The following is a 19566-nucleotide window of genomic DNA, read 5'->3' on the forward strand; positions in this document are numbered from 1 at the left end:
AAGACTCAAGGCTGTAATATCATCTAGTTCAGGGGTAAATGATCTTTTCATTTAACCACAAACACTCGGTATGAAATAAAAGTATAGCGTTAATCTTAAAAATGAAGATATCCATCCCTATCACCACTGATTGTGAAACGCCAGACAAACACAGCTCTACATTTCCCAACAGCAGCGATCGGTTTCTTTGCTTCAAGCTGACACAAACAATGAGTTTGCTTCTGTATCACACTGTAATATATCTAGTGATCTTTTCTCTTCAAATGATCCACGTTAATCCTCCCGAGACAAGACACACAGCATTATCCTTCCCCTCAAAACATTAATTTAACCGTCTCTGTCACTGAGGAGCAAACCTGTCCTGTTCTGACTTGACTCAAGTTTTGTAATATCAAAGACGGGCGAACAGTGCCTGCAGGTTCACACATGAAGGAGGTATTACCCACAAAGATAAACATTTACTAGAAAAAAGTCCCAATAACATTAGCCACTGTCAGAAGAGGATTGAGCACTGCTGGTTTAGTGCAAATACACGATTGTGGCCCAAAGTAATGCATTACTTTTTTAAATGCCAGTGTTGTACATCATATAAAAAGTCCTAAGAAGGGGTTTGAGGGTGATTTCAAAGGAACAAACTGCATCATCTGTATATATAGAGTACTGGAGCAGCTATTTGAGGTCTGCCGAGTACAAGAACATTCCTCAAAATCATCTCAGGGGAGGTTTTATTTCATTCCTTAGCTCAAAAAGAAGTCATATGACACATTTTCATGCTTTTCTCCAACTTAGTTTGAAGTATTGATCGTAGTTTTAAAGCCAATTAAGTGGTATTTTCAAGAAGTCAAGAGACTAGTGCATATCGAAGAGGAAGAGCTGCATATTTCATGGATATAACATTTGAAAACCACCAACAAAACAAGCAAAACTTGAAGTTGAAATGCAAATATGTCAAGTATAGGCCTACAAGCTATGGGGAAAAAGTGTAATAAGTCACTTTAAGGAGGGGTTTTGAGCAACACTCTGCCCCCGTTAAGTAATTTCCCTTGTAAATAGCAAATATCATTAACAGCCTAAACACAGTATACAGCCCAATGAATTAAAAAAGGTAGAGGTGGGTAGTACTAAGTTACATTTATGTGGATGTACTTCAGCAACTTTCTGAAATATCTGTACTTCTTCCTGAGTAATATTAGAAAAGCATCTACACACTTACTTGAGTAAACAAAAAAATACCCCTTGACACTGAGTAAATCCTTAAGTGACTTTACTTAAAAGGAACAGGCCACCATTTTTTCCATACTGAGATATGTTCTTGCCTGAGCTTAGACGAGTTGATGCGTACCTGTCTGGTCTTTGTGCGTGTCCTCAGTCACGCAAAATGACCAAAGATGTTGTTAGCATTTGGCCTCTCCCAATATATTCCTATAGCTCCAAACGGGGGTGAAGTTGGAAGCCACCACGCTCTTCCACGGGCACAAAGACCAGACAGGTACGGATCAACTCGTCCAAGCTCAGGAAAGAACATATCTCAGTATGGAAGAACTGTGAACTATTCCTTTAACCCCTAAACTCCCACCTGAACCGAGCACATTTTCTCCAGTTTGGCTTTACCCCAATCCAAAAGCTTCTGGAAAAAAGGTGTGAAAATTGCGACAAAACTGAGACGAAAACAATGATGGAAATGTCACAAAAATGTCACAAGAAATTGACAAAAATGTGACGAAAAAATGACAAAAATGTGACAAAAAATTGATACAAATTTGACAAGAAAATGACCAAAAAAAATGACAAAAAATCACACAAAAAATGACAAAAAAAATGACAAAAATGTGACAAAAATGTGATAAAAAATGGACAAAAATAGCCAAAAAAATGACAAAAAAGTTACAAAAATGAGTTGAATAGAATACCCAACAAAAAAAGGATGGAAAAAAAATCTGATGACGTGAGGAAAAAGATCCCCTCGGTTCAGGTGGGAGTTAAGAGGTTAAGATCGAAAAGTGCATTAACACAAAATGTAACTTAGTGCTTTTCGGAAAACAAAGGAGCGCAGGATAAAACCTCCAAACACAAGTATCGAAAGTTTGCGATACTTGAAATAGTATCGATACCAGCACAAAGCATTGCGATCCAAAACCGATCCAATATTTGTCCTAACCCTAACTTTTGAAAGAACTGTACAAATAGTGTTTTTATGCAGTACTTTTTACTTCTTCCTGAGCAAAATTTAAATGAAGTATCTATACACTTACTTGAGTAAACAAAAAAGTACCACATGACACTGAGTAAAGCCTTAAGTGGCTTTACTTAATTCATAAGGATTTCTTTTGTATGTTTTGTTAGGAAAATGATTAGAAAACATTCAAATTGTCACATTATTTCAAGTTTTGTCTCATGTCACAACTAAAACATGAATCAAACTTGTATGCTCGCAGTACTTGAATACTTTTTTACTCTTACTTGGGTAGATATTTGGGCCACAACTTGTTACTTATACTTCAGCAAAACTATCCCAAAGTTACTCTGTCTTATTTGTGTAAATATGTGGCTACTCCATCCACCTCTGGTATGACTAAAAAGGAAAATTCAAATCAAAATGCATTTCCTTGGGGCTAAACAAACGTTGCTTTGTCCTCACGCACAGCTGTCCCGAATGGTACTGGGGGGTTCAATGACAGGAAGAAGCCTCCTCACACATTTCTGTCCCTCTCTCTCTTTACTCACTCTTTAGTAAAAAACAACCTTATAAACATTATTCTTACTCACCTCTCGCGCGATGAGATTGAGCGCATCGTCTTCTGCCGTGGTCCTGTCCTTATTGGTGGACCTTTTGCGCCCTGCTCCTTGGGTCCCCATACTTCATAAAGAAGAACAAAGTCGTGCTATTAGGTTTGGCCAAATGTTGCGATGATATATCCAGAGTTGGGGGGGGGTCTTTGGGGTGTAGATCTATGCGCTTTGGTGCGCCATGTCAAAGTCGTGGGCACGTATTAAAGCTGGTCGTATTTTCTGCCTGGGTCATTGTCAAACATCCGCTCTCTGGCTTCTTCCTGTGTTCCTCGCGCCGAACTCCAAAAAACACGTGTGTCGCTCTAATTTCTCAGAGCGCGTCGGTGATACTCTCCCCGATCCCGTAAACAAAACACACACAAAAACGGGATTTCTAGTGGGAAATGTGGGAAGAAAGTGGGTTGTAAGTCCGAGCGGAAAGGCGGTGGGGTCGGGGGTACGAACAGCTGCGCTTCTTTTTGGCACCTGGCGAAGCGCGGACCAGAATCACAAACCTGTCACTGAGCAACATCAGAGACTGCAGGCACCGAGGGGCGTTCAGGGCGCGTGGGAACACAGAGAGTTCAGGTTTGGTGCTGTTGAAATGTGACGCAAATAAATGAAAATTTAATTAAAGCAGTACTAAGTAACTCTTCCCCCTAGAGGCCATAAGCGCAACTGCAGGTGTAGTAGCAAGTTACGATTTTTTAACTTATTAATTGTCTTGGAGAGTAAATACTGACAGGAAAGGCGAAGGGAAAGAGGGTTACTGTGCATCCAATTATACAATGGAAATATTTTTTTTCGCTCAAACTTGGCTGTAAATACTGTTTAAAGTGACGTTAGCCCGCAGTTAGCTTTGCCCGTTAGCATGTTAGCTTCTTCTTCGTGATTCCATTAGTGTGTATTGCTTCCTCCGGACCGGTGGCAGTCAAGTTGCAAACATGGTTTTCTGGCCAGAGACACCAGGGCGAGATGAAAGACCCTCCAATCATCCTATAAACACTTGTATTACCCCCACAGGGACTACGAAAAGGATTTATTAAGGTAAACACGTTACTTAGTACTGCTTTAATAACTGTTGATGCACTTCAGCTATTAAGAATTTGCTAGAATCTGGTCTCAATTACAAAAGAGTAAACTTTGGCTTGAAACAGTTGTGTTGATTAGGCTAATCGTTTTCTGGTATAGACTATAATATCAAAAAGGACATGAAAACTACTTTGATTTTAAAGGGATATTTCAGGATTTTTGACATAGGGCCTCATTCCTAGTTATCCAGAGTGTTGTTGATTTCTGGAGATGTATATATATATTTTTTTAATTCCTGCAGTCCTTATATTTGAAGAGTTTAGTGATGCTAGGCTAGTGCTAGGCTAGCGCATGTCTATGGTAACTAGTAGCAGGGGCGGACTGGGACTGAAAAAGGGCCCTGGACTCTGACCAGCCTGGCCCAAATTAGCGAAAATGCAGCACTTCATATATGACATATGTGAACCTCTTACCTCCCGTCTTAGCCGAGTGCATTTCCTCCAGTTCGGTTTTACCCAAATCTAAAAGCTTCTCCACTGGAGAGCAACAGCATAACGCCTCATTTGAAAGCCAAGACCTACAAAAGTGATTGTACCCTTTTGTTTATTGTTGTTTTTGTTGTTTTTTCATTACTTTTTTTGTGGCTTTTCGTTGTGTTTTTAGTCAGTTTTTTGTCGGTTTTTCACTGCTTATTTCGTTGCTTTGTTGTCATGTTTTCGTCACATCTTAGTCACTTTTTTGTCACATTTTTGTTGCTTTTCTGACTCACTTGTTGCTATTTTTAATGCTTTGCTTTTAAGCTCTTAGATTTGGGTAAAGCTCGGTTAAGGCGGGGGTTGAAGAGGTTAAGGAGAAAATATAGACTGGTGGCCCAAGAGCCAGTGGCCCTTCTGTGCTCTTCCAGAATGGACACATGGCCAGTCCACCCCTGACTAGTAGCCTGCATTACAAACCTCTTCAAAATCATCGGGTTGTCCTCCAAATACTGCCATATCTGATTTGTAGGCAGTCTGGTGTTATAAGTGATTTTCCTCAAGTGCACTGTGCTGGGGGGTCAGACTGTTAATGCATGCTACTAGTTACCATAGACATGCACTAGCCTAGCACTAGCCTAGCACCACTAAACTCTTCAAATATCAGGACTGCATGAATTAAATATATATATATATATATGTCTCCAGAAATCAACAACACTCTGGATAACTAGGAAATTAGGCCCTATGTCAAAAATCCTGAAATATCCCTTTAAAGTGAAGGTATATAGTGCTTTTTTACATTGTAAATTTCTTAAATATCTGTCTGTATCTCATCCAATCAGAAAGTAAAACTAGCACGAAGGGACTCCAACTAACATTCCGTTTAAAGGCACACTGTGTAACATTTTGGACTATGAGCAGCTGGGCACAGAAATGGCTATTTTTGGCGTGGGTAATCAAATGATGGATTTGGATGAGGACCTGACCTGTATAAATCTCACATTCTGCTGCCTTTAGTCACATCTCCATGGAGACGATTTGAAGACGCACCCACTCCCGGTAAAGTTTCAATCATGTCTCAGGAGAGCTGAGCCGCTCACAGCAAAGGCTCATGTTTGTTTGTACATTCATGAGGTCTTTTTCAATAATCCAAAAAAATGTTGTACAAAAAATGCTTGTAATTCAATTTTACTTACAATTTTATGCGGTGTGGTTTTAAGCTAAAAATAATAATAATAAATAATTCCTACACCTTTCACAGCCAAGCGATTATTCGATAAAAATACCTGTAGATTAATCGACTACCAAAATGATTGTTAGTTTGTATTGCCCATATTTACATGTTTATGGCTGTCTAAACGGAATATTTGAATATAATAATATTAATGCCGGCCAATAATTCTGTTGTCAATATTAATCAAAATATACAGAAAACGAGATGACACACCTCAAGAGGCCAACATTAACAAACCAATCTAAACTGAATAAGGGTTTATTGTGAAATGTCCCGAAAACTTTGTCCCATTCTTTGGTCTTTCATAGCTTTAAAAATAGAATTGAATTTTCTTGTACTTATGTCACACTGTAAATGAAAAAAGCTCACACATCACTTTGATATTGTGAAGTGTAGAGCTCATATTTCCAGAGTGCACGTAAACGCCTCGTAGTCCCCGGCGTGGGACTCCATACATGTTCAGGGTCTTGTTTCAAACCGCAGCTCGTGCTTCTGTCCCTCTCTCACAGCCCTCTGTCTATTTATAATGTGACCAGAGACTTCTAAAACAGGCTGGTTTTCTTAAAGGGGCAGAACAGACCCCCCAAATCTGAGATAAGACACTAACAATAACATGTTTCATCTAGTATTATATTTTAGGCTTGTTTCTAAATTACATTAAACATTGGGCTTATAGTATTGAATGGGGCACAGTGGTTGGCAGCATTGCGCTAGAGAAAGTTCATTTACTGAAGTTAAAAAGTTTGGGTTAGTAATTCATCTGGTTAATCCTGCCCTCTAGTGTCCGCTCTGTGCATTGCAGAATTGCCTGACTTGTAACGAATGACTAAATACTAAGTAATAATAGAGATCATTCAGCATAACCATCAATTTGTTTTACTCAACACATTTTAAGTTGTAGCAGTAAAAAGCTGAATGTAGTAGAACTCAGTAACATTTTACTCAACTACATACATATGGTTGGGACAAAATATCGGATCTGATTTGGATCAACACCAAGTATCGATACATTTTGTTACATTTTGTCTTAATGCGCTTAAATGTCAAATGGCATTTTGTTTATAAACTTTGGACACATGACTGTTTTCTTTTTTACATATTTATGGTAAACTTTTTACAAATCATCATTAATACTGTACCACAATTCGGATCGGATCGGCCCCTGAGTATCGTGATATTGGATCGTGACAAAAGCGGATTGTCCCAGCCCTAATACATAACACATACACACTACTACTACTTTTTTTTAAATTTCTTTTTTTTAAGTAATTGTACTTCTTGGAGCCATTTTATCACATCCATAAGTGACAAAGCTTTATATTGACAAATGAAAATATATCAAAGTTAAATTGACATAATTCTACATTGATTTATTTTCATTTCACAATCCATTTTCTTGTTTGTTCTTAGGAATGAAATGTTGAATTTCATGTTTAACCTCTTAACTCCCACCTGAACCGAGAGGACCTTTTTCCTCACGTCATCAGATTTATTTCCATCATTTTTTTGTTGGGTATTCAACTAATTTTTGTAACTTTTTTGTCATTTTTTCGTCCATTTTTTTTATCACATTTTTGTCACTTTTTGTCACATTTTTGTCATTTTTTTGTCCGTTTTTTATCAATTTTTTGTTATTTTTTTGTCACATTTTGTCACATTTTTGTCATTTTTTGTCATATTTTTGTCATTTTTTTGTCCAATTTTTATCACATTTTTGTCATTGTTTCGTCACTTTTTTGTCAGTTTCTTGTCACATTTCCATCATTGTTTTGTTGCTATTTTCACAGCTTTTTTCCAGAAGCTTTTGGACTGGGGTAAAGCCAAACTGGAGAAAATGTGCTCGGTTCAGGTGGGAGTTAAGGGGTTAATCTGTGCTATTACAATAATACTGGACATGAATCACTCAATCACTAATTCAGGTCTCAAGCAGTGTTTTCCTTTTAACGTTTGATTGACTCATTATTTGAGTCACTAGTTTTAAATTATTCTATACTTTAAATTGATTTTCAACTAAAGGCACAAAGGCCCAACCTTCACCCAGAAATACCTTTAATACCTCTACTTACCACTTGAGTACATTTTCTATAACTTCATTATTTGATAAACCATTGAGCCAAACAATTTCATATCCTGTTCTTGCATTGCCAGTAGATCCGCTTGCTTATCATCACTAAATTACTAAGCAATAATAGAAATCATTTACAAGCAACGCATCAATTTGGATTACTCAACTAATTTTAGGTTGTAGCAGTAAAAGTCAGTAACATTTTACTCAACAACATACACACCCTACACTTTTTTTTAAAGGCACACTGCGTAACATTTTGGACTATACTGTTGCTATTAGTGCAAAACATGCTCCTATTGACCAGCTCGACGCAGAAAAATACTATAACTGCAGGGAATAATCAAAGAATGGATTTGGATGAGAACCGGACCTGTTTTAATCTCATATTCTGCTGCCTTTAGTCACGTCTCCATGGAGACGAGCTGGAGACGCACCCACCCCCGGTAAAGATACAGCCATGTCTTAGGAGAGCTGAGCCTTTCACAGCAAACACACAATGATGAAATGATCTATCATAAAATAAATGCTAGTATTTCAATTTTATTTATTAGTAAAATTCTACGCAGTGTGCCTTTAAGTAATTGTACTTCTTGGAGCCATTTTATCAAATCTATAAGTGACGAAAGCATTATGTTGACAAATGATAATAAAGTAGAATTAATTAAAAGTTCAATTTATTTTCTTGTTTGCTCTTAGACCCCGAGGTACTTGAACTCCTCCACTTGAGGTCGGGGGGCAAAGCTCTCGATTTACCGATCGATCTACGTTCCCACCCTCACCTATGGTCATGAGATTTGGGTAATGACCGAAAGGACAAGATCGCGAATACAAGCGGCCGAAATGAGTTTCCTTCGCAGGGTGGCTGGGTGCACCCTTCGAGATCGGGTGAGGAGCTCAGGTACCCGGGAAGAGCTCGGAGTAGAGTCGCTGCTCCTTCACGTCGAAAGGAGCCAGCTGAGGTGGCTCGGGCATCTGTTTCGGATGCCTCCTGGTCGCCTCCCGCGGGAGGTGTTCCAGGCATGTCCTAGTGGGACAAGACCTCGTGGAAGGCCCAGGACACGCTGGTGGGACTATGTCTCCGAGCTGGCCTGGTGTCGCCTCAGGGTCCCCCCCAGAACAGCTGGAGGAGGTGTGTGTGGATCGGGAAGTTTGGGCATCTCTGCTGAGACTGCTGCCCCCGCGACCCGGCCCCGGATAAAGCGGAAGAAAATGGATGGATGTTTGCTCTATATCTTTATGTTGTATTTCATGTTTTGTCTGTGCTTTTAAAATTATACTGAACATAAATTACTCAACATAAATCAATCAGTATCTCAAGTATTTTTTTTCTTATTGGCGTTTAATTGACAAATTATTTGAGTCACTAGTTCAAGATTATATCTGTATATATTACTATACTTCACATTTATTTTCAATCAATGTCATTCTTAGCTGAGAAAATATCCAGGCAACTCTACCCCTGTACTTTAAACAAAGGCACAACCTTCACCCAGAAACCTTTCTCTCATAGCTTAATAGCTCTACTTACTACTTGAGGACATTTTCTATAACTTCATTATTTGATAAACCATTGAGCTAAACAATTTCATATCCTGTTCTTGTATTGTCAGTAGATCCGCTTGCTTATCATACACTTGTTTGACAGGCCACAGCACATATCTGCTCATAAAGTTCCTCTTTCATCACACGGGGTTTTATTTTCTAGGTGTGAACGAGGAAGTGAATCTTTTACTGTGCTAGCCGAGACAGGCTTGTTCTCTGGTTTCACGTTTATTTGTTAAGATGAATCTGGGGCACAACAACACCTGGACTGCACCGGTGTAGACTTCTCTGGGTACTTTTTAAACGTTTCCACCTGTACGCGGGATTACTATGCTTTGACATTCGGATTATTTGGATGTAACTGGGAGTTCTGAATGGGGCAAAAATGTCCCAAAACGCTGCAGGAGAAGCAGAGGTGAACTCTCGGACTCTGAGGGTAAAGATGGTTCTGTTGGGCAGCTCCGGAGTGGGAAAGTCCAGCCTGGCCACGCGCTTCGTGAAGGGAGAGTTTAAAGACGGACAACCAACTGTGGGCTGTGAGTCTCCTTATTTGAACCTCTTTGTGCTTTTTTTTGTGTGTGACATGAGGAAGTATGTTTTACACTGTATTCATGTCAAGTTTATTTATTTTGCACTCGAATGATCATACTAAAAATACAAGTTTCACGACTCCTGACAATGGGAGGAAGCGGAGCGAGAGATTGATATTATAATATTACTCATGTGGTATCAAATGTAGCATATTTACTCTCTAGTCGACTCCCACTTTCATGTGACTGACCTTTAACTTACAAGTTGCAACACTGACCCTGTTTGATCAGAGGCTTTCAAACTTTTCATAAAATCCTTGGGTGACACTTTACATTATGGGCCGGTAAGTCCATGGTACTTACAGTGGTAAATACTTGTAATAGTAGTGGTACTTATAGGTACTTATGGTGGTACTTACAGTGGTGCTTATGGTGGTGCTTACAGTGGAAATTCTAGGTACTTTTTGTGGTACTTAAAGGATACTATAGTGAGAATTACAAGGTATGCACTTCTAGAAACAGTGGTAACTCTTAGTAATGAAGGTGGTACTTCTTGTTTTCCTTAATGCTGTTTAATATTGTTTTATAGTCACACATCCTAGAAATTACTGCTGTTTGTAGAAGTATCTCATTTACTACCTATGAATTGCTGCTGTAGTATCCTTGATTTGCCAGAAAGTACCAAAGTAAATAGAAGTAAAACCTTCATTACTAAGAGTTACCCCTGTTTCTCTTAGTAATGAGAGATACAGGGGTAATTCTGTGACTCCCTAACCTTAGCCCCAATTACCACTTGTAGGGCCACAATAAGTACCACAGTCATTACTAGTAATTACCACTGTAAGTACCATGGACTTACCGGCCCGTAATGTAAAGTGTTCAGTATCTAAATGTTTGAAATATACATCATTTGTAGATATAGAAGAAGAAGAAACTTTATTTACATAGCACCATTCGCAGAAAAAATCACAAAGTGATTCACAAAAAGTGAATTATAAACAAGTAAGTATTTGACAAATAAAAAAACAATCCATTTTCAACTAAAAGCTCGTCTGAACAGCCGTGTTTTCAGCTGAGTCGGCCAAACGTAGCGACAGAGGAAGCCTGTAATACATTAACCGGGGTCCATGACGACCAGAAAACCAACATAGATACTCAAACATCAATCAGCGAGATCATCTCGGATTAAAATGAACCTAAACAAACCCAAGTACATACAGTTTGGAGAAAAACTCCATTCGAGCCTTACAATTAGTAATCTATTTGCTGTAAAATGAAGAAATCTCAACCAGTAGCTCTCAAGTAAGTACAGTAAGTATAGTGAGTAAGTAAGTAAAGTTTATTTCTAAAGTGCTTTTCACAGATTAAATCACACAGTGTTGTACAAGAGAATGGGTGAAAACAAACAATAAAGGGTGTGGCTTAACTGTAACTTCAGCAGTTTGACCCGGTTGTGGTCGAGATGACACTGCCTCACCAAAAAAAAAAGTCCCCACCTGGATTTAACCAGCTGTTATGATCTGGTCTAGATTCAGCAACACTATGAGCCCAAAGAAGGAGATTCGCTGAACACACTGAATGAAAAGGTTATTTCTTCTTCCCTGATGGAACAGACACATTCCAAGACGACGATGCCTGGATTAATTAATTAAAGAGTGGTTCAGGGAGCAGGAGACATCGTTTCTACCACAGAGTCCAGATCTTAACCCCATGGAGAATCTTTGGGATGTGCTAGAGAAGGCTTTGCACAGTGGTCACACTCTCCCATCATCAATACAAGATCTCGGTGAATAATTAATGGAACACTGGATGAGAGTAAATCTTTTGACATTGCAGCTGTAATCAAAGCTAAAGGACAGTATATATCTACCATCATCTAACGCAGGGCTAGGCAATGTCAGGCCCGGGGGCCAAATCCGGCCCTACAGCACAGAACCTCTGGCCCCCAAGATGATTTTGAGAAATATTATTTTGCAAATAAGGGATCAAATACCCATTAAAGCACCCTAAAAATGAAAGAAATAGTGTCAGTATTTAAAAGATGTCCTGGCAGAACATCCTACTTGATCATATTATATCATGTAAAACGAGGATTAGACCCAAAAGTGGGTCACGGAAACATTTTCAGTGGGTCGCGTGTCTTCAATATTTTCCATCTGAAACTGCCTGGAAACACTAACAGAGTTTGTTAAAATGTTTGTTATTGGGTTGTTTTGATCATAATTTCAGTCTTGTTCAACAAAATAGTGTGGAAAATACAATGTTTTATACGATAAATGACAAATCTGCCTACCCCTGATCTAACGGATGCTGAAGCTTTTTAAGGTTCCAAACTAGCACTTGCCTCGGTGCTGTTTGCCTCTCAAACACCTCAGAACTGGCTCTCTATTCTCACTGTGAATGTGTCACAAGATAACTTTGTGATGAATGTGATATTTCAAAATACACTATTTCCGAAAGAGATCTGACAATTTGTGCACTGATCCAAACGATAACCAACTGTCAATAATGATCATCTCCCTCTGAAAATGGAGCTGTGCCTCAACCTGACCCATTAGTTGAGGACCAGTGATCTTCCAGACGATGTCTATTCTAATGTAAAGTTGTAACTGTGGTGCGTCCCTCAGGTGCGTACCAGACCCATGTGGTGAGTGTGAACGGGGCCAGTCTGCGCTTTGAGATCTGGGACACAGCGGGACAAGAGAGATACCACAGTGTCACCCCCCTGTACTACAGAGGGGCCCATGCGGCTCTGCTGGTCTACGACATCAGCAAGAGGGTAAGATGCAGCTTTATGTGTTGTATCTTATCTTTTTTTTTTTTAAAGGTGCAGACACAGCAGGCGATAAGTTCTTTCAAGTCACAGGTTTTCACATTCACACTTGTAAATAGCATCTACTGAACTGCAAACGTTTGACAGAGATATTTATAAATTCAACTTCCCCTATTCTCCTGCTGTGTCATCCCTTAAGTGAAAATAGAATTGTTTGCAGCTGTTTTCCGGGCCTGTTTTGTGAAGTTATGTTTGTGTTTTCACCTCAGGAAACTTTCACTCGAGCCCAGCAGTGGCTGCAGGAGCTGGAGAAGCAGATAATCCCAGACTCCACCGTGGTGTGGCTCGTGGGGAACAAAGCGGATCTGGCCCAAAGCAGACAAGTCTCAGCGCAGGTACAAGCACTTCTGATAAACACATTATAATGGTGTTTCTCAAACTGCTACAAACTGGTCCTCCTACAGGTCAAGTCCTTGTTCAGTCATGAGACAATTTTATAAACTCCATCCATCCATCTATTGTCCTCCACTTGACCAAATCACATGGCACCAGGTAGTTAAAACCCATTAAGTGGACTGTTTTAAAGGGACTATACGGAGTTTAAAAATGTTAAAGTTAAGTATTTTCCTCCCCCTACATGTTCCAGCAATGTCCTAATGTGTAGAATGAGCCCAGACCTGTTCACCACAACTGCCTCTAAGATCCTGCACCGTCACTCATAAAGGCGTTGATTTGGATCCGAACTGTCGTCATGCACGAGCTTAATATAGAACCTGCAGTTACATGTAAGACCTGAGGTGGCAGTAGTGAGTATAAAAATGACCAACTGGCATCTGGTCCAATTAAAGTGAAGTCCTTAAAAACATTAAAACAACACTAAGTAACTTGTTTACCTTAATAAATCCTTTCCGTAGTCCCTCTGGGGGTAATACGATTGGGGGTCTTTCATCTCCACTGGTGTCTCTGGCCAGAAAACCACACTTGCAACATCCCTGCCTCCGGGTCGGAATCACCAATGCATAGCAATGGAATCATGAAGAAGAAGCTAACATGCTAAAGGGCAAAGCTAACTGCGGGATAGCGCCACTTAAACCGTATTTACAGCCAAGTTTGAGTGAAAAATAAAATCTCCATTGTGTAATTGGATGCACAATATCCCTCTCTCCCTTTGTCTTTTCTGTCAGCGTAGTATTTACTCTCAGACAATTATTAAGTTAAAAAATTGCAGCTTGCAATGACACCTGCAGTTGCGCTTATGGCCTCTAGGGGCATGAGTTACTTAGTACTGCCCTATACTTGATTTATATTTATTTTTTATAACAAACCATGAAAGAAGAGGCCACAAAATGAAAAATGCTTGTGATGGTCCAAACTCATTCTTAACTTTCCTAACACATTTGCAACATCCCAATTCTTGACAGGGAACAGTTTATAGGCACAATACTACAAAACCTGCCTGTGAGATCATGAAATTGTTCCAAATGTTTAGAATTAGAGGCAGTAGTTTTTTTTAAACATTTTTACAATATACTAATGGAGGACAAGACAGATTAGTTCCAATACTAGAAAAAAAAATCAGGTATGGTGCCTTTAAATCTATATTTCTTGGAAAATATAGATGACATTGCTAAACTAATTTTACTGCTTATCGAATACAAACAAATGTTGGTTCAAAAACAACAGACATTAAACACCATCGTATCCATCGTATATTGTTGAAAATCAAACTTCCCCCCCATTCACACTCAATGAAATTAGCACTTTTTCATTCAGCATATAGCATCATACTGACTTGGTATACAGAAAAGCACAGTAATCTTGTAGAACAATAAATGAATAAATGCAAACTTGAATCTCGCTTCGGAACGATAGCCCCTTCTGTTTAACATTACCTGCAAAAGTATCAGTGTAGGTGATTGTACTATTTATAACCACTCTGCTGTGTATCTGTCAGGAGGGCCAGAGTTTGGCTGAAGACAGAGGCTTGGGCTTCATGGAAACGTCGGCTCTGTCTGGAGACCACGTCAATCAACTGCTGCTGACTGTGGGTACGTACGGCTAAGTGCAAAGTCACCTCACCCACGTTGCCCCAAGACAGGAGTGAAGGGCAGCTTAAAAAGTACCAAGTATTTGCTCCAGTATCAATATGTGCAATCTCTGTCATTAAACACAACACAAAAGAATGATACACTTTGATGTATAAACTATGGAACTCCAGAAAATGTGTATAACTCGCAGAAGAGGGACAGTTGGGGTAATAATTCAGGCATTTTCAATCATAGCTTCTCAAAGTCATTGTCCATTTTCTTTGCATCCACTAGAGGGCACCAAGCACCACACTGTCTCACAAATCAGTGGCCACATTGAGATTTATGTTTCATTTTACTCTCCCAACATCTTTGCTTTGTCCTTGACCCATTTTAAAGCAGATTAGAAAGTAAACACACCCGTTTGAGGCTGAAGAGATGCATTTTTGTTTGTTTTTTGACACTGCGTTCTCTCCTTGCAGCCTACCGCGTGTACGAGCTGACCTGTGATCAGCGCTTTCTGTCCGAGTGGCAGGAGATTCCCAGAGTGAACCTCCAAAACAGAGGCTTCTTCAGCTCTTTACCGTCGTGCTGCAGTCTCGGACCATGACCAGGAGACAAACTTCAGATTTCAGAACTCTCAGTATTTAGACATTAACCCCTTAACTCCCACCTGAACCGAGCACATTATCTCCAGTTAGGCTTTACCCCAGTCCAAAAGCTTCTGGGAAAAAAGCTGTGAAAATAGCAACAAAACCGAGACGAATGATGGAAATGTGACAAAAAAGTGAGAAAACATTGACAAAAAAGTGACGAAAAATGTATGGAAAAAGTGGCAAAAATGTCACAAAAATGTCACAAGAAAATGACAAAAAATGTGACAAAAAATGTCACAAAAAAATGACAAAAAAATGACAAAAAAATGACAAAAAACAAACAAAAATGTGACAAAAATGTGATAAAAATGTGACAAAAAATTACAAAAATGTGACAATTTTTTTTTTACAAAAATGTGACAAAATGTGACAAAAAAATTGATAAAAAATTGTCAAAAAAAAAATGACCAAAAAATGACAAAAAATGACAAAAAAATTACAAAAAAGTTACAAAAATGAGTTGAGACCCAACATAAAAATGATGGAAAAAAAATCTTGATGACGTGAGGAAAAAGATCCTCTCGGTTCAGGCGGGAGTTAAGAGGTTAATATCATCGCACAGTTAACAGAGTGAAATTACAATATTATGACCATGGAGATTTGTGCTGCCATATTGTTTCATTTATTAAGCCTTGTATAACCAACCTCCTGCAAACTCGAGACCCCCACGACAAGAGCCTCTGCCAGTCGCTGAAATCATTTTATTTTTTACCACACTTAGAGCCATAACCTGCAACATAATAAACAGTATGGGGCGAAAGATGCCAAGAAAGTATTGTTAAATCTCTGTAAATATGTGTTAAATTTTACTTGGTGATTTGTGTGTTAGAGGCAAGTAATACACAATATCACCAAGATGAGAACACACTCTGAAAAAGCTTGTTTTAAAGCTGCTGTACCTGATTCTTCGCATGTTCAAGCCATGAAAGTCGAAGGTAGATGAAACCCAACTTGTTTCTTGTTCTCACAATACCTCCCACCATCCCAATTGTTCACATTAATGAATTCTATGAATGTTTGGCTAGATATAGGAATCGCCCATATATGGTCATTTTTGAAAACAGTTAAGGGGGAAAACAATTTGAAGAGAGAAAAATCTTAACTTTCTCTAATTATTCAAAAACTACTTTAACAAACGCTTAATTATGAATATAGTTTTCTACTAAATAAAGATACAAAGTCATGGGGAGGAGCAAAGTGGTTCAACAGCCCTTAAATACATAAATAACGGAGAATGCTTACTTGATGCGTCATGTTAGCATCGTGCTAATGCTAACGCTAGCTCGCACCACCTATGACTGCCGTTTTTTCGCTTCAACTGAATAATCTGCTGTGAATAAACATCCATATGGACCCGATTTAGACTTGACTTTATTTGTATGTGATAAATACGTTTATATTTCTCCAGAAAACGGCTAAAAAGAGTGAAAAATTGTGTTTTCCCAAAAGCCACGCCCCCTTCTATGACGAGATGCCGTCTGTATCTATATAGAAACATATTGCGCTGATTTAGACGACCTCACATTATCTGACGTCCTGTTTAATCTACTACTCCTATGAAACCAATCAGGCAGACTTGCTTTAATCCCATTGACTGTATTGCTGGGATACCTTTCTTTGCTGATCAGGGTAATTAGCATCACGTCGCTAATAAAACATGATGAAAACCTTCTGAAGCGGCTGAGGAGTGACTGAGGTCTGGGTTTTGTCTCACACACAGATCAGAAGAAATATTTATTAGAATGGCTCAGTTGTCACGGCGATGTTATGAATATTGTGAATAAAAAGCAGCCATGTTTTTCAGATTCTGGCTGCATTCGTTCCGTGTTTATGACAAAAACATCCTCCCAACTGTTTTCACTTGGAGGCCAAATGAGAAGACGCTCGGCATGAGAGCTGCGTTGACTAATTTAAGACAGGAGTGAGTAAATTAATAACGGCTTTATTGTATAGCAATGTCAACAAGATACAAATGGAAATAATTACATTTGTAGGTAACTCGCCTGGCTTTCTGTACTTTCTTGATTTGTTGTGGGCTGCAAGAAAACACAGCACACTCAAATACATGCACATCTTTTATTAGTTTAGTTCATATTTCAATCTCTCTCACAAATGTTAAAGGCTCTGTTTTGTATGTTGTATTGTATAGTTCCTGGACACGTTTAAAATGCACTTTGTGAACTTGAAATAAAAATGAATGGGGAAAAAAAAATCACTGCTTAGTTTTTTCCCCTGGATTGTGCAGCCTTCCCGGAGACATAAAACCCGAGATTGAAAGTATAATTGTCCACTGACGCCGTCCTCAGAGTGAGAGCGAGGGCCGGTCTCTGTCGGCGGACGGTCTGTGCGATCGCAGGAAGAACTGACGATTTCCTCTGGTCAGTTTTCGTCCGAATCGTCCGACTGGTCTGATGCCTCTCTCCGTGTACCAGGTCGCCTTGATGTCTGGGTCTGCGGCGTAAAAACAATTCACTACAACAAGTTGCTCTGGCGTGATGAAAAAACAAAGTATTAGCCTTAAAGAGACTAGATGCAAGTGGTCATTTTTATGCTCACTACTGCCACCTCAGGCCTTACGCGTAACTGCAGTTTCTATATTAAGCACTCGGACCCGAAGTAACAGCTTTTTGAGTGACAGTGCAGGATTTTAGAGGCAGTTGTGGTGAACAGGTCTGAGCTCAGTCTACACATTAGGACATGGCTGGAACATGTAGGGGGATGAAAATACTTAGTTTTAACATTTTTAAACTCTATATAGTCCCTTTAACTGAACACATTTTCTCCAGTGTTGCTTTACCCACATCTAAAAGCCTCTTGAAAAAAGTGCAGAAACAGCAACAAAAACAAGGATGAAAAAGGGGTCAAATAAGGGACAAATAAAGTGGCAAAAGAGCAACAAAAATGTGACAAAAATTAAATGAAAAACTGACATTGACAGGACAATAAAGTAGGGCTGTGCAATTAATCGAAATTCGATTACGATTTCGATTACAACAGTAAATGATTACAAAAAATTTGCATAATCGCAAAAAATCGATTATAATTATTTTTTTCAAAAAAATTTTTTTTTACCTTTTTTTTTTTTTACCTTTTTTTTCTAATTTTTAATTTTGGGATTTTTGTCCTTTTTTGATGGATTTTTGTCTTTTTTTGATGGATTTTTGTCTTTTTTTGATTGGATTTTTGTCACTTTTTTGAAGGATTTTTGTCACTTTTTTGATGGATTTTTTTAAAGGCAACAAATAATCGTTTGAATAATCGTGATTTCAATTATGACAAAAATAATTGTGATTATTATTTTTTCAATAATCGAGCAGCCCTACAATAAAGTGTTGAAAAAATAAAACAAAGAAGATGAAAGAGCAACAAAAACAGGACAACAAAAACGATGCAAACAGGATAAAGAAATGATTAAAAAAATAGACAAAAACACGTCAAAAACGCTCAAAAAATGTGATTAAAGACAGCAGCGACAACAATCAGCTTTGTAGGTCTTAGCTTTCAAATGAGGCGTTCCTCTGGCCTGTTGTCTGTAAGCTCCAGTTGAGAAGTTTTCAGGTTTGGGTAAAACTGAGCTGGAGAAAATGCACTTATAAGACAAAATTGGATTTATTTTGTATTAAAGGAACAGGCCACCGCTTTTTCATACTGAGATATGTTCGTACCTTGATGTCTGGTCTTTGTGTGTGCCCTCAGTCACGCAAAATGACCAAAGATGTTGTTAGCATTTGGCCTCTCCCAATGTATTCCTATAGCTCCAAACGGGGGTGAAGTTGGAAGCTACCACGCTCTTCCACGGGCACAAAGACCAGACAGGTGCGTATCAACTCGTCTAAGCTCAGGTAAGAACATATCTCAGTATGGAAAAACTGTGGCCTGTTCCTTTAAAGTCGTACATTTTAGTGAAACTAACCAAACCACAAAGCTTGCCACGTAGATTATTACAAATACTACATTACATCCCGAGTTGTTGGTCTGAGGATTTTGGGGGTGTGGCTCGAAAATACTGGAGATTAATGTGCTCACAAAAGAAAATGACAAATGAGCAGGCAGTAATGATAAATGTGTCTTACCCCTGAGGATCATGGGTGTTTCCTGATGAGGTGAGGCCACACTGCAGCTGAGCATCAGCAGGAGAGCCAAGATCGCTGCATACGCACACATCGCAAAAGAAAAGTGCAACACCCGCTGATGCCTCCTCCACTGCTGTCTAGAAACAAACAAAAAAAAAGAATAAATGAAGGAAGGTGAGGAGGAGATGGAAATGTAGAGGCTGGGATGATACAACTGCTCAATAACCATCCATGTGTCAATGAATGCCTATATTACACTGAGTGGAAGTGGAAAGAGATGCAAGTTTTAAGCATTAAAGCATTACAGTAAATTTGATTCGAAAATGTGATAAAAAACAAGAAAGATATTGAATAATCCTTACCGTTAAGGATTGCAAGGTGGACCT

General features: G+C 38.9%; 2 protein-coding genes across 2 annotated transcripts in view; one reads left to right on the forward strand and one right to left on the reverse strand.

The window, feature by feature from the left end:
- Positions 1–3293, reverse strand: part of lrrfip1a (leucine rich repeat (in FLII) interacting protein 1a) — a 69716-nt gene extending 66423 nt beyond the window's left edge. Inside the window, exon 1 of the mRNA XM_079563445.1 lies at positions 2767–3293. Within this exon, the coding sequence (XP_079419571.1) occupies positions 2767–2856 (90 nt within the window). The 5' untranslated portion in view covers positions 2857–3293. The remainder of the gene's footprint in view (positions 1–2766) is intronic.
- Positions 3294–9309: 6016 nt separating this feature from the next.
- Positions 9310–15106, forward strand: LOC306967687 (uncharacterized protein). The gene is made up of 5 exons (XM_079562793.1): positions 9310–9657; positions 12279–12430; positions 12694–12819; positions 14379–14472; positions 14934–15106. The coding sequence occupies exons 1-5, from the start codon at positions 9507–9509 to the stop codon at positions 15059–15061; spliced, it is 651 nt and encodes a 216-aa protein (XP_079418919.1). The 5' UTR covers positions 9310–9506; the 3' UTR covers positions 15062–15106.
- Positions 15107–19566: the final 4460 nt, after the last annotated feature.

The sequence above is a fragment of the Gobius niger genome (genome assembly GCF_951799975.1).
Source record: "Gobius niger genome assembly, chromosome: 9".
NCBI lineage: Eukaryota > Metazoa > Chordata > Actinopteri > Gobiiformes > Gobiidae > Gobius > Gobius niger.